Source organism: Ziziphus jujuba, chromosome 5, assembly GCF_031755915.1.
Source record: "Ziziphus jujuba cultivar Dongzao chromosome 5, ASM3175591v1".
NCBI classification, from domain to species: domain Eukaryota; kingdom Viridiplantae; phylum Streptophyta; class Magnoliopsida; order Rosales; family Rhamnaceae; genus Ziziphus; species Ziziphus jujuba.
This window is the reverse complement of record NC_083383.1, coordinates 30,638,311-30,655,672: the sequence shown is the minus strand read 5'-3', so window position 1 is coordinate 30,655,672 and position 17,362 is coordinate 30,638,311. Positions and strand designations below refer to the sequence as shown.

Genomic DNA, 17,362 nt, shown 5'->3' with positions numbered 1-17,362 from the left:
TTTATTTGGTATTAATTAATATTTTGATAGGATCATAAATAATGAAAAAAAATAAATTTTTTTTAATTAATGATTTTGAAAGGTAATTGAAAGAATAAAAGGATGACATGTAGCATTGATTATTCTGCTTTTATATATTAAATAGATATAGATATATTGTCTCTCATATATATATATATATATATATAAATATAATAGGATTCCAAATTTTTTCCAAATCAATTAGTAGTTAGTCCTTCGAATAGTTCAATGGATTTTTTTATACAATAATTCTAAATTCAAATTTCCAACCATTAATGATAAAAAATATATATTTTTCAATTAATTAGATATTATATCGTAAAATATCTGAAAATTTCAAGTTTGACCATGTTTGATCAAAGCTGACCATATTGATCAAGCATGGGTCTTAAAATTGATTTTTTTGTGTGGTCAAATTTGATTTTGATTTTGATATCATTGTGTAGAGCTTATTAACATGAGTTTGTAAATTAGCGGCACTCTAAATTTTAAACTACAATTAAAAAATTATGGTCAAAACAATCTAAAAGCATTTTGATCATATTACTAAGAAGGTCCCATTAATATACTTACACATGAAAATACTCTTATATTACCTTGTCAGCCACCCCTCGAATCCCTTTAGAACTCCTAGAGTGGGTCTTATCAAAGTATAAGTTAGTCCTCTTGGAAACAATCCAATATATCTTTTCTTAAACCAAAAATTTGGATTTTGCATGCTTAATGGAAGCAAAAAATGGTAATAAAAAAATAAAAGATAATAATTATTAATTTCATCTTATTATTTGATTTAAATTTTTTTAAAATATTGGTTTGGAAACTGACAATCCATAGCATGGATTGGAAAAAAGCAATGGAATTCCAACGTTTCCCTTTCTACCATGCATGCATGAGCAGAAATGCAAAAAAGGTTCTTTTTAAGATTATCATTTGCTCCTACATCTTATAATAAATTAATCAATTTGACTTATCAAACTCTTTTTGGGGTTAAATCTTACATAATTAAAAGTCTACTTTAGTGATTTCATTTCTATCACTTCATGAATTTGCCACTCGTGGCTAGAGAATTTTCGAATTATGCTTTTTCAATTATATATATGTATATATATATATTAAAAAGTTTAAAGAAATCAATTCAATGGAGCACTTTATTTCCGGTCCCCTTTCTTTTGTTCATTCCCCTTCCTCGCACATGCACACACCAAATTCATTTATATATATATATATATATATAACCTGATGTATGTGATATAAAGTCGGATATAAATTAAATTAATTATTTACTTTTCATTTTATAAAGTCATAATATTATTAGGTATTGTATGTGATATAAAGTCGGATATAAATTAAATTAATTATTTACTTTTCATTTTATAAAGTCATAATATTATTAGGTATTTTATATATATATATATATATATAGATACATATATTCATAACCATACCCGCGTTTGTTATTACTTGCCCACTTAGATAAAAGGTTGCTTGGTTGTGTGGAACAAGAAAACACAATTTCTTCAATTGGAGTACTGGAGAATATTTATATATTGGAGAGATTGCCAAAGCTGACTTCTAGAAATAGATGAGTTTGATGATGGTCATTGAGTTTCGGCAATACTAGACACAAACTTCCCATCTAACAGTGCTCCCAATTCTCATTTAGATCGATCTGAATCTACACATCATATGTTACTAGATATAGTTAAAAATTAATCTATTCATACTGAATAATCAAATAAACTACTTGCTGGTTTGCACGCAAAACTAATGAAAAGAAAGTATATTCATTTCTTTGACAATCCAAATGAACAAAATATGTGATTGAGACGAGCTAAGACGTACTTTTTATTATGTTTGAATAACTAACGATTCGATATTTAAATGTCATACATGCATGTATAAGGCCTAATTTTGTGTTCAAAATGTGAACCGGCCTATATATATGTCAGGGAGAGCATGTTGACGTGTACATTAAATTCATAATAGTTTGAAATTTTACAAAAAGTGATAATCGATATAGTATCATAGCTTTATAAATTAGTCCCTCCACGTTACATGTAAATCAAACCCATTTCTTAATAACTTTGATTAACAACATAATTTTTAAAAGCAGATAATGGGCAAAAATACACCATTTGTTGTAAACTGAAATGAATTAATTTAATCCATAATTAAGTAATTAATTTAATTTTATAAAGGTTCATATCATTTTTCTTTACTGGATAATATCATAAGTATTAGATTAAAATTTCTATACCACACGATATGAAATGTTTTAAAATAACAATGAAATTTATCAAAATTTGGAATACAATTTTTAAATTTATAAATATGATGCTTGAGTGATTAATGGCAGCTTAGACAAAAAAATGATTGCTTTTATAAATTTATGGCAAATGAGTTGGTGCGTTTGCCCCTTATGCCAATTTGATGATTATGGGGGCCATATGTGAAGTAAAATCTTAATATTCCTACTTAGCTACACGACAAAAATGTCCCTTCATCAACAGTGCCTTTGCCATTTACGGGAGACATGCTACTGGAGCAATTTGATGTGTTTCTGAAGATCGAAACAAATCATTTATAGTAAAATGACCAAACCTTTATTTAAGAAAAAGTTCAATAATTCCGAGCCCTAACGGTTTCTTATCTCCCAAATAAAGAAGCTAAATAATAATAATAATAATACTAAAATTGAAATTAAAATTAAAAAGTTAAAAAACAAAAAGAAAAAGAAAGAGCTGGCCTTGTTATAAAAGATCTAAATTGTCACTTTTTCTTGGAGAGCTCCAATATTTGATTTAAAAAAAATAGAAGAATTTATAGCAGCGCTCGTGTGAATCATCTAAACTTTTGAGCTCCATGAATTAATTATTTATGTATAAAGGAAGTTAGGAACCCCTATATGGGCGAGAATTAAATTTCCACTTTTTTCTTTGGCTATCTTGGAATAAAATATTGTCAATTTTGATAATATGGAGTCCGTGAACTTTGAGTTATCAAAATGTCATATACCAAATTATTGATGTTAGAAAATCATTTTTTCTATTTTGTCTGCACCTAAATTACAATTTTTTTTTTCTTTTTTTTGGTTGTTATTGGCCAGCATTGAATCTAAATTTTCTCTCTATTTGGAGAGGTAGTCACTGCCACTAAGGTATCTCTGATTATTATAATTCTTAATTAATATCTCATTCATGTTTTAATACTACTTAAAAACTATGCCAAAAGAACTTTGATTTAATTCTTATGGTGTTAGTAGATGTCAAAGAAAATGAAGTTTTATACCGAAGTTATCTTCTTCTTCCTTTTGAAGGTCAACAACTAGAGTCATATACCCAAAAAGTCTTTTTCCCCTTCCAGTTCTACCAAACCATTTCTAATATTGCGGCTTTTGAGGATTCACAAGGCCAGGTACTCCATGAAAGTTTCAACCCAAATAGGTAGTATGACAATTTCTCTTTCCACGTACGGAAGCATAACAACCTATTCTTTGTCCCTCCTCACTGTTTTCCTGTACCTTTTTCCCACTAAAAAGCTGCTTAAATTTGGAAACCGATATTGCATATAGTTTTACTTCTCCAATATGGTCTACTAAAATGGAATCACTCTGCGAGATATTTTTCCTTTTTTTTTTTTTTTTTTTTTTTTCGGGGAGGGTGGGGAGGGGGGGGAATCTCTGCTAGATATTTTTCACAGCAAGTGCAAGATGAAATCATATATAATTTAAAGGCCCCTTTTGTTGAGGGGAACAAATTGAATTCCTTGTTATAGAGGCAAGGAAAATGGCTAGGTTTTAATAATATTTGTTTATATGGTCTTGTTTCGTATAACTTTTGAAATGTAATTTCTGATTTTTAATATTAAAAACAGCATCATAGAAAGTATTGAATTTTTTATTTTTTATTTTTTTTAAAGAGCTTCAAACTCTCAAGAAAGTTTTTAAACAAAATTAGTGATGTACACATTTTCAGAAAACTCTTTTGAAGAAGCTCAATCTCTAAAAAATTGTCTCAAACAACGTTTTATAATTGGTGTAAATCTGTCAAACTTGGGAAGCTGACAAATTTAATAGAACAAACCCACTTTACACTACTGCGTGTCCAGCTGCGATAAAATTAATTTTGCATATTTTAAATTTTGAAGCAACCAGATTTCCCATGCGTATATGTGTATATATGTTACTTTATTGTCTGGAATTTTCCGTTATAAATTTATTATCGAGAAAAAGTTTGAAGATCTTTATTTGGAAATTAATTAATGCAACTTTTTGCCAATTATTGGAAAGTTTAATCTAGATCCACATTAAAGTAACACATACTACATGTTTGCAAAACTATACCATGCAATTATGGTTCTGGTTCTTAGAATGAGATAAGAAATGCTGACCTATATATAATTCAGAAAATATTACATCATAATTGAAGTAGAATGTTTAAGCTATAAACTTTTTTTCTTTTTTCTTTTTTGGTGGTAAAAAAATGAAGGGGAAAATATAATCATATAAATATCCTTTTACCCCATGTTAATTTGAAGGTTGTATTATATAAAGTATGTCAACATTAATATAAATGAAATTTAGAAAGGTTTCGTACGTTTCATGAAAACATAAAATTTCTAAAAATATTTGTAATCTTTCCTTTTTATTATGAACAACAATAAAATTTAATATTCTTTATACCTTTTTTTTTTTCTATTTCTTCCATGGATTCAGAACTCAAAACATAACTTTAGAAAACACTAATTGAAGCCAAATTTAAAAAGTTAGTTAACCATACGAATAATACTCCTACACTTTTTTCGTCCATTCAATAAGAATCCCATACGAAATCTTGCAATAGTTCTCTTTTTATCTTATGCGTAAAAGGCTTTAACTTTAACATCACTGGGACATGTATGAAATCACTTTATTAGGTTGGTCTGAAAGTGATATTCTTTATTAACACACATCTACACCGTTCCTCTTAAGAAAAACCCCCCATGCCTTCTGGAAAATTCTTCACAATAAAACTATGTAATTTTGATAGAATCCGTCTACAAAATTAGTACAAAATTAAAAAAAAAAAGGAAAAAAGAAAAAAATTAGTGACAATTATAATTTGATTCTTAGAGACCACAATTTAAGACGTGCCCATATTCCAAATTTTACCATGCAACCGAAAGCTCTCGCTTGCTTGTAAATATTAATTTCTTGCAAAACTAACTAGGCATCATCTTAAGCTGAGTCTATTTTCCACTTATTGAATATTCCTAATTACAAGCAAAAGAACTACAGCCAACAAAAACGCATTAAGCTTATTGATCACCAAACTCAGCAATTGGAAATATAAATAAAAAAAATTAACAAATATATTAAATAGCCAAAGAGAAAATGAATTTCTTTATTAAAAAAATAAATAAATAAAAAAAGAAATGGAAACTCAAAGGCGTACGAGGGCTCATGCAAAGATTTGAAGCATGATCAAAACGAGTTTTGTAATGATAAAATAAAAAACACTCCCTTGTGTTGGACCCAAACAAGCCTCGTGCTCGTGTGGGCAAAATGAAACATTCCCATTAGCCGCCAAACAAAGCATTATACATTATTTACATTGCTGCATAAGAGAAAGCCAAGCCACGCCGATATATATAGAGAGTATTTGAGCCGCGCCGATTGGAATAAAGGCTCTTTAGCTCTTGCCTCGTGTCAGCATAAGGCTATGATATTGTCGGAAAGAAAGATTTGTCATTTAGCGGGAAAAAAAAAAAAAAAGGTATTTCATTAGATCTACGGTATGGTCAAACTAAGCTTATCCGTCGGATGTGATCGTGGACCCCACTTAAATCCACCCTTCCTCCCCCATACTTTCTCACTCATCATCTTAATCGTTCATCATCACGATGTGGATCCCCAGTGCGGTTTTTCCAGTTAAAATCTTTGTCCCCACCAGCCGTATATACCACCCATTTTCTTATTCTCTCTTTCTCCCTCCTACATCCTTTTTTTGTGAAGTTACAGTAGGAAACATCAAACACCTACGCTTAAATATCTCTCTATACTTTCTCTCTTCATCAAAAACACTCTTTCTCTCTCTCTCTCTCTCTCTCTCTCAAAGTAGATCTCCATAATTAAATCCTACACTTTTTGCAAGTATAAAAATCCCCCTCGAGTACCTCCAAACTCAACTGAACACTACACTTTCAATATCATCCATATATTATTAGTCAGAGTAATATATATATATATATAGAGAACTGAGTTCCTGCAAACCGTCTTCCGGCTGATCTAGCGAGCTTCATTCGTAAGCTGCAATGGAAGCGACAATGAGGCTGTGTATTAGATCCCTACAGCCATGCACGGTCGCTGTTCCTTCAAAACGCACTGGATTCCGTTGCTGCACCGTAACGGAAAACCCAACCAAGCTGAGCTACAGCTTCACTGACAACCAACCAAACTGGCCCGGTGGCTTACGGTTGGTCGACCCGGTTGACCTTAACACCGTGAACCTCCCGTCACCAAACCCTACATCTTCGGTCAGGCTCGGAAACAGATGGATGGAGTACCAAGGAATCGGTAACTGGGACGGTCTTCTCGACCCGCTAGATGACAAGCTCCGCCAGGAGATTCTCCGGTACGGTAAGTTCGTCGACGCGGCTTACCAATCCTTCGAGTTCGACCCTTCGTCTCCATCGTACGCCACGTGTAAATTCCCGAAAAGCTCATTTCTAGACCGGTCGGGGTTGCCGGATACCGGGTACCGGCTGACGAAGAATCTGAGAGCCACATCGGGGATTCAGCTGCCACGGTGGATAGAAAGAGGTCCGAGCTGGGTAGCAACGCAGTCCAGCTGGATAGGATTCGTGGCGGTGTGTCAGGACAAGAATGAGATCGCGAGGCTTGGACGGCGAGACGTAGTGATTGCATTTAGAGGAACCGCTACGTGTTTGGAGTGGTTAGAGAATCTTAGAGCCACCTTGACTAACCTTCCTAATTGCAACACCAACAACAAGACAATCACCAAAGAAGAAGTGGGCCCCTATGGGTGTGGACCCATGGTTGAAAGTGGGTTCCTCAGCCTGTACACATCGGGGTCCGCCATCTCACCCAGTCTCCAACAAATGGTCCGATCCGAGATCGCTCGCCTACTCCAATCCTACGGCGACGAGCCTTTGAGCCTCACTATCACCGGACACAGCCTCGGGGCCGCGTTGGCCACACTCGCTGCCTACGACATCAAAACAGCCTTTAAACGCTCGCCGTTGGTCACCGTCATCTCCTTTGGAGGTCCGCGAGTCGGCAACCGGAGTTTCCGGTGCCAGCTCGAGAAACAGGGAACGAAAGTTCTCAGGATCGTGAATTCTGATGACCCGATAACAAAGGTACCCGGTTTCGTCGTCGACGGGAAAAAAGAAGGGGGACACGTGTCGAGGAAGCGTGAGGTCCAAATGGCAGCGGGATGGCCGAGGTGGATACGGAAGTGCGTGGAGGACACGCAGTGGGTTTACGCCGATGTTGGGAAGGAGCTAAAGCTGAGCAGCAGGGACTCACCGCACTTCAGCGGAGGAGGGTTCAACGTGGCCACGTGTCACGAGCTGAAGACGTATCTCCACCTGGTTAACGATTTGGTGAGCTCCACGTGTCCTTTCCGACGAAAGGCCATGAAAATGCTGGGTAAACAGCTAACGGCCGGAGCCTGAGGACCATAATTTTTTTTTTTTTCTTTCTTTGTTTTGTACATAAATTGATGTGCATAATTTTTTTTTCCCACCAAATTTTCTACGGGGAGTGGGGTGGGGTGCGCATTGTCATTCTTTTTGTAAAACTGAACCTGGGAATCCAACATTCCGCATTGATATTCTACGGCTCCAATCTAACATGCGCCGCGGGGTGACTCGATTGCCAGTGGCGAGTGGGCCTTTGCTTATACGTAGAGAAACCACCGGCTCGATTTCGGCGTACTTGCTTGAACTCAGAAAAAGAAAGAAAAGGGGAGAGTTGTTTGCTTCTGTGGAAAGAGTACCACGTGGCACGAGATTTGAGTTCCGGAGAATACCCTCAATTGCCGACCAAAATTTCACCATGTACCCAACACCGACCTAGTACTGTATCGAGACTAGAGGACTCTCTCTGGCTCGCATGCCTCGTGCGCGCCAGTCGCTGGTTGTTGTTTTTCTTTGTTTTATACTGGAACTTATGTAGAGCGCCGTCCATACCCCACACAAGAAGTCGGTTCATGGCTTGTCTGGCCAAAATGCCCCTCCGCCGTATACTTCCTCTACTATATACCAACCATTTTAATCCCATGCGAAAATTATTTTTAAAAAAAATAATAATAAATTACTGTTCCTTTCAAAAATTTAAATTTTAGCTTAAATTTTAAAATATAAGTTAATTACGTATATCAAACTTTGTTAACAAACATTAACTTATCATTTGAAATAATATGTAAATGTGTAATTATCTATTCCATTATACAATAGTAAATATTATAATTTTCTTTTTCTTTTTTTGTGGAATGAAATATATATGTATAGTTATTTTCTTATTCATTATATTGCTGGTAATAGTATAGTGTGTCAGACATAAATTTTTATACATATAATAAATCCATCAACAGTAATCTAACATGGTAAAAAACAACTCAATACTAATAATAGGATAAATTCAATTTGTCGAGAATTTTTGGGCACAAAAAAAAATATATAATATTATGCCCTCATAGTAATCTAACACATTGAAAAGCAACTTATTACCAATAATAGGATAAATTCAATGTGTCCAGGATCTTTGGGCACAAAAAAATTATATGATATTGTATTCTTGTTCATCCATTTAAGAAATTAACACCTGTAAGGATCAAAAATTCTGTTTTAAAATCAATGGTAATCGAACATGTGAAAAGCAGCTTATTACCAATAATAGGATAAATTCAATTTGTCCAGGGTTTTTGGGTAAAAAACAAATTATATAATATTATGCCCTCGTTCTTATTAAGAGGTGTGCAAAAATCGTTCAAACATTCAATAATCTATTTAGTTCAAATTCAAATGTCATTCTTGTATACTTTAAAGAGAAAAAGTCAAAAGGAAATAATATGTTATTAGGAATATATATAGATGCATACAGGAAAAAATTCATATTAAACAATTAATTAGTTTTTAAATCTTACTTTTATCTAAACGCTAATAAAAAAAAAATTTGATTCCAAAACTATCAAACAAATTTGATATGAAACTGACTTAATATATATATATACATATAGATAATTATGCTATAGAACGTATGTATCCCCGCTAAATTACATATAATTTATGAGATATATTTTTAGTTTTATATAAATAATGAGATACATATATGAAAATATTACACAATTTGGTATTTGCACGCATTTAATAAATTTGTGTAGCCCGCTAAATTACATATAATTTATGGGATATATTCTTAGTTTTATATAAATAATGAGATACATATATGAAAATATTACACAATTTGGTATTTGCACGCGTTCAATTTGATGGGAGAGGTATTATATGATTCTGCAAACTGTTAAAGAGTTGAGCACCAGCAACACAAGAATTGATTGAAAATGAATTTCTGTGCAGGCTATTTTAGAGCCCCAAGTGTGAGTCATCAAGAGCTTACAGTGTCAAGGCGCAGCGAAAATACCGGCGACAGCACCAAGACTTGTCAATATCTAGAGTGAAAATCTCGTGCAGAAGTACAAGCAGTGCTTTAAAGATCGTCTATCGTTTAATTTGGATATACAAATTTTTAAACTATAAGAAAAATAAGATGCGAATATACACCGCTAATGATTTGTTATTGCAATATATATCTTTGTATATCTATGGTTGACTTGGGATCCTTCAAGATTTTTGAGTTCCTAGCTATAGATGTGAATCCAGCTTCCCTCAGTAGGGTTTGCTGAAGTAATAAATTACAAATATATTGATTATACAGTCTTTTTGACATTATAATATCCAAACTTTAATAAAATATAAATATATGTCTAGTGAAATGTATACTCAAAACTATGCATGATTAGACGTTATATCCATATTTTATTAAAGTGAAAATATCGTACCTTGATAATTTGTAATAGATTATACATGTTTCTTATCACTGTTTATAATGATAGTTAGATAAGTTGTGAAGCTAGATAATATGTAGTCAGATATAGGATTCATGAACTATAATATAAAGATATATAAATGATGATAGAATGATTGATAGATAAAGTTTGGAAACAAGATTAATATATATGGTTTTTATCTATCACATATGGGTAGAAACGCTACTATATATAGAATTCCAATGATTAAACCTAGCATTTGTTTCTATTTCTATTAAATATTATATATTTTTTGCCCATATTTATTGGAGTACATATAAATATAAGACATAAATATAAGACACCAAATAGAAATAAACTGTGTTATAATTTGTAAATTTCTATTACTGTTACCTAATTTCATATATATATATATATATATTGGAAATGACACTTTAATGATTAAATTAAAAAATCTAGTTGAACAGGTGACAATAGATATTCAACAGGCTAATATATAGGTAGTTAAAAATCCAATTGAGTTTTGGGGAAAAATGAAACAAAGTATGCAATAATTCTCAAAGCAGAATTAACTACCCAATAGGCTGGAGCTACATATATAGGCTATAGCATATAATTGACAATGGCAAGAAAAATGACCAAAAAGTCCCTTAAAAAGAACCAAGAACATAGATACAACAGTACCCTAGCTATATAAGATAAGTCAAAGAAATGTCGAATCCATTAGGAATACATTACACTCATCGTAGTCATGCATATGAAGACCCACACTTATATACATCTTATTCATATATTCAAAATCATGACGAAAAAAGTGATAAGAATTGTACTACCTTTGACATTCATAACCTTTAATTTTAATTGTCTAACATCAATAAATGGGAAAAAAAAGAAAAAAAGAGAAGAAAAAAAGGTAATATATATGCATATATACATATATATATATATATATATATATGAAGAGATTATATTCCAAGAACCAATGAACATAACAAACGAAACGTGGAGAGTCAGTGTCCTACAAATTAAGGTACAACTCAGAGAAGGTCGTTTTCCGCTACCATTATGTACACACACACACACACACATATATATATATATATATAAATTATATAATATATGTAGCGAGAGAGAAAGAGAGAGAGAGAGAAGAGAAGAGGGTCTTCTCAAAGGAATGTCAGATAAATGGTAGCCATCGATGCATTCATTTTTTATTTTTTTTTATTTTTTTTTATTTTTATAGTTTTGGTAAGATTTTGTGGGGGTGACTTTTTGGCAAGATGTGACTTGGAGAGGACGGGTGGGCTGTGGAAAATGGTCACACGTCGGTGGTCATTTTATTCTATGAGAAAAAAATTTGGTCATAAACCCCGTCTAAGAGTTGTCCCTTTTAAAGAATCCTAATCATAAATCATAAAGTTGGGGATTAGATTGGAAGCACAATGAGAAATCTCTATCCTCCAATAAGTTGGTATAATATGAAATATGACCAACATTGCCACCTCCCAATCAGCAAACCGTATGAATACTACCATTAAACCGACAATCACTTTCCAAGAAAATATGGGTTTTCTTGTTTTGAAAAATAAAATTGCATAAATGTATTAATTTTTGCAGATATACACCTAAAAAAATATTTCCCATTTTTTAAAACAACATATGCTATTAGTTTTCCATAAATAAACTTATAAGTTGAAGAGCTGATTAAAGTGCCAAAAAAAAAAAAAAAAAAAGAGAAGAAAAAGAAGAAGATAAAGGTGTGTCATTACCTAAATTTTCACAAAAAGAATTTATATGAGTAGGAATAGACAAAAAAAAGTTCATTTTACTTTTTTTTTAAAGTAGGTGGACCTCTCATAATCATTGAATTTTTATTTAAATAGTAAAATTAAACTTTTAAATTCAATAATTATAAAAGATAGTCTTATTTTTTATTATTCGAATCTATTACTTGTGTATAGAAGTATGAAAAATCAAACTCAGAATTTTGGATGAGACTGTCTTAGAAAGGAACACAAAACTTTTTACAATTTACAAATGAACGTCTATAACAGTAATACTCTAGAAATAATCACCACTGTAATCTTAATCCAATCGTCCATAAAAGTTGATATTGTAGGAGAAAATTTGTGGACATTCTTAAAAGGATATACTTCACGTAATAAAAAAAAAAAAAAGGGAGGGCAAACCTGGTCCACGATTAAAGGCTTACAATAATACAACGCCGCATTCTCCGAAGATTGAGCTGAAGCCAGAGAAGGAGCCACCTAATCAGGGTCGGAGGAGGATACTACAAGAGAAGACCCACTATTAAAAGACTCAAACTATAAGCCATCAAGGAAGCCAATCATTTAGCCCCACATCTCATAATCCTGTTCCATATAATACACAGCTAGACAAAGCTTGAATACAGCTACGTACAAGTAATATATACACATTATATAATGCCTCCTGGAAGAAAACAGCGCAAAGTTACGGCTTGAAAACAAATAGTCAAATAGTTGTCTCATTCTTTCTTCAATTACCGCCAACACTTTGAACTTTGAACACGGAATATAAGGTATCAAGTCAATTATCAGATCTAAATGCAGATAACGGAAGAAAATTTGATTACATATCCATGAAAAGCAGAGACTCTAATTATTTATTTTATGTACATGCATTCATACTTGAAGCATCATTAAAAAAAAAATACCTAACTCTTCCACTTCTCGTAAATGAATTATTTGAGAAATTCACTCTCATCGGTCATTTCAATGCATGATGACATGTGTCACTCTCATATTCGTACATGTATATATGTATATATATAAAGTGAGCAAAACTTTTTTTATAATAATTTGTATGATGGAATAATTTTTATCTAGTTATAAAAAAATTGTGGTCTCATCTTATACCAGTTATAGATAAGAATAAACTATATATATTATAATATATTATAAATTTTTAAAGTTTCATCTTAAAGAATTTAGTTTCGACATAATAATATGATATGTTATGCTAATAGGACATAAAATATTTATGTAAAGTTATTTAGAATATTAATTTAACTTTTAAAATTGTTACGACATCTATACACTTACGCTCATATAATAGCTTATAAGCAAAAACATATTTTTGTTGCAACCAAAATATTTCTACCTTCTCAATATTATATTTAAATATTAAATTAAACTATTTAAAAATTCTTTCTTAATAAAAAAACAAATGGATTGATTGAGGATTGTATAGGATACCTTATACAAGAGAATTTTTAACTATACCTCCTTTAAGTTATAACCTCTTCATAGTTAAAAAATTAATTCAATCTCAACAGTTTAACTATAGAGAGATTTTACTAGATTATATTCACATAGGAAAATTGTTAATCATCATGATCAAGGTTTATATGATACATGTTATAAAATAAAAATAATCCAATTGAATCTTGAATTCAAAGTTATACTGATAATGGATAACTTCAGATATAGTAAAAGTTTGGGATCTACCAATATTTGTATATCCACGTAATTAATTAAATAATTAATTTCTCAAAAAATTTAATTCTAACTAATTCTAAAAAAAATTAATTTATTAATGTATGCATGGAATGGATCCAATTGGTAAGTCACTCACATATATACTTGAAAGATTGTAGATTCAATATATCAAAGTAAAAAAGGAAAAATTATTGTAAATACATAAGGATGGCAAAGCCAGCACGAGGACCCTCTTGCGTTATATATAAAAATAAGTTTGACTTAGCTAAAGTTATGCAATTTAATTATTTAGAATGCATATATATATATATACATTCGTACATAAATACTCATGGATTTTCATTAAAACCTTTTTTATTAGTTTTTAAGATTTTTTTTTAATAGTTAAGATTTAAATACATTTAAGGTTTATATGAGTTCTAATAGCTTTTAGAGGTTTTAGTGTTTTACTAGAACCATGTAAAGCCATAATATATCTTTAAATCTTAATCTCAAAAAAAATTAAAAAATAAACATGGAGGTTTTGATGAAAAATTTGTTAAGATATCACGATGAAAAACTAATTGTGTACTATACATACATACATACATATATATATATATATATATATGTATAATTTTTCTATTATGTAGATACAAACACAAATTTTTCTATTATGTTTTGAAATCTATTATCCACAATAAAATTTCCATGTGTGTGTGTGTGTGTGTGTGCGCGCGCGTACGCGCTCAACCAATATTTAAGGGGTGTGTGTGTGTGTGCGCACTCAACCAATATTTAAAGGGATATATTCAATTTAGAATTTCATACATTTAAAATGAGTTATAGACTTTAAAAGATTTAATGGATTGTTATACAATTTTACATACTTCATAAAGATTGTATAAGAATCCAACGAAATCTTTAGGTTTGAGACTGGATTTCATATTGATAATTTTCTTCACAATTTCACTGTTAAAATCTATTATTTTTTAAAGTTTTTTAAAAATAATAACTTTTTGAATGCCACTAGATTTTAAAAGAATTCTACAAATTCCTAATTAAACACACTTAAATTTTAATGAATTTTTATAAAATCCATCAAAATTTGAATTGAATATTATTAAATTTGTATGGATTCCTTTAAAATCTAAATCGAATACTTCTAAATTTTTAAACACTTTTAAAATCCCTCAAATTATAAATTGAATACATCCCCCTTAGTCATGATTAATTGTTTGTCCAGAAAAGAATTTAAAGCCTAAATCCTTTAGGGCCTATTTTCAAAACTGTTTTTTATTTTACAAATTGAAAACTAATCAAAATTATGATTTTTAATTAACTTTGAAATTTAGGATCTAAAAACAGTTAAACATTGGATAAATTTAGAAACACATCCAAACGATGTCTTACATGTACTTCAAAAATGAAAAAAGGGATATGAATAATATTTATCATTTACATAAACATATAAAGGGATATGAATAATATCTATCATTTAAAATTAAAAAAATATTTATTTTAGATAGATATATACTAATTAAACATATATATGATATAAAAAATATAAAAATTGTTTACCATTTTTAATAACAAAGATTTTTTTTCCATATATATTTTAACCAAAGACAATTTTATCATTTTCACTTTTATTAAATATTTTTAAAAATTACCAAACATATTTTTAAATTATAAACGTACACAATCCAATTTACCATTTTCACTTCACAAAATTGATTTATAAAATTTGTTTTAAAAAATGTTATCGAAAGTATTTGGATCCTAATAAACTGTAAAGTCTCACATATTTCATAGACTAATTGTCAATAAGACTTTAAAAGTAACCTTTTTTTTTTTTTTTTTTCCTTTTCTTTTCTTTTGAAAGAAAAGCTATTCCTTTTAGAATAGGTCTGCTAGACTATAACAATAATGATTAAGCTTGGGAAAGAATTACTAACAGAACAAAGGGCATTAAATTTAATGTACAACTTTTTCTGTATACCATTAAGCATACAAAATCAACTTTTCTATCTACCATTAAGCATACTAAACAAAAGAAATTTCACAAATTCTATGTTATTCAATTTTAATTTGCTGACTTACGTGTAGACTACCTGACGTTTAGTAACCAATTTTGGCTTCTTAGACGTAAACGGGAGTATCGGTGGCTTGGTATCTTGCATTGTGAAGCACTCTATATTCAAATTAACATCTAAAGTTTGCTCAGCAAAATTAATGATATAAATATATATATATATATATATATATATATATATTTCATTCACAAAGTACCATACATATAAAAAATGTCTTGTATTTAGAAACTTACATCAATAAATTTCATAAAAAATTGCAAATTTTCGCAGCAGAGATAAATAAGATTTTTTTTTCTTTTTTTTTTTTTGGGTCTTGCAAGTAGAGATAATGAAGTTCAACGTATAACTTCATAAGTACTTCATTTCAATGTTCCTACAAGACAACTAAATGGTAAAATCTATTTTTTTATTTTTATTTTTTATATTTACCCAAATTCAAATCCCTTTACCTCAATAAAAAAAAAAAAGAATTAATTTTAATTAACAAAAATAAGATATGTATCTTAACAGTCATTCATTTTATTATGGCTTTTATATTGATTCCCTTTGATAGTAATTTGCAATGTAAAAATGCATTAAATATGTCAGTAAAAGATAATCACCATTTTTGTTGGTCTTTTTTTTTTTTTTGGTGCTTTGTTGGTCTCATGTTGCTATATAGTACGGTACTATATTTCTAGCTTGCCTATAATATTACAGGAGGCAGTTTTTTTATTCACTAAAAAAAAAATGTTTCTATCATTTATGTGGACTGTCACAGATGTCAGAAGAGTACAGCATAACTTAAGTGGGACTACTAGTGGTGGAACCTTCGTTGATAAAAACTATTGATTTTGTTGTTATATACACTGTCAGTGTCAAGAGAAGAAATTTGCGTCGTTTTAGCATTTCGACTTTTTGTTTTTTTTTTTTTTTTTTCCCCATTCTTATTTACTTATTTTTATTTGCAAGTGAGATGTGAAATTCGGATTCGGATCATTATATGTGTATATATACATATATTATTCTTGTTTATACTTCCTTTTAATTTTAATCATATATTTTAAAATCTAACCGTAAAATAATGCTGCATAATTTGAGATGCATAAGGTTTTTTTTTTTTTAATTAGTGGCTTTGCAGACAAATGAACATGGTTACCAAAAACCAGTCTAAACCTTATTCTTTTTTAAAAAATTGAGAGGGGGGGAACTTGTTGATAAAATTGAAAAGGGATTTTATTGACTGGGTTGAAGATGACTAGCATAAGTCCAAGATGGATTGTTTACGGGAACATGGCACAAATTAAAACAAGCTAAAGGTGTGCCCTTTCCCCTTTTATTCTCTTTTTGAATCTATTTCTAATTTGTTCAAGTCTTCGACTCCTATTCTATGTTGTTTTCAATTTTGCTGAAAACACAACAACTCTTTTCTTTTTTTTTCTTTTTTTCTTTTTTTTTTTGTTAATAAAAATACCCAACCTCTTGTATTCTACTTGCGTTGCTGATGCATATGATTAATATGCTTCCAGTGCATGCAAGGTGTCGATTTATGTGCAATAGTAAATTAGTAATGTTAGATAGTATTATTTCTTTTACACGATTAGATGGCTTTAGTTGTTTCTACATGTCCTATAAAATGCCAGAACTCAAACAAAAGTTTTAAAATTTTGTCCCAAAAAAAAAAAAAAAAAAAGCCAAAATAAACCTCACGTATATTGCACATATGTTGAATTTTAATGATCACGTGAAAATAATG

At 30.4% G+C, this 17,362-nt stretch overlaps 1 protein-coding gene across 1 annotated transcript; it reads left to right on the top strand.

Moving 5' to 3' along the window:
- The first annotated feature begins 6,280 nt into the window (after positions 1-6,280).
- LOC132803890 (phospholipase A(1) DAD1, chloroplastic-like) lies at positions 6,281-8,284 on the top strand. The gene has a single exon (XM_060817697.1). The coding sequence runs from the start codon at positions 6,313-6,315 to the stop codon at positions 7,696-7,698; it is 1,386 nt and encodes a 461-aa protein (XP_060673680.1). The 5' UTR covers positions 6,281-6,312; the 3' UTR covers positions 7,699-8,284.
- Positions 8,285-17,362: the final 9,078 nt, after the last annotated feature.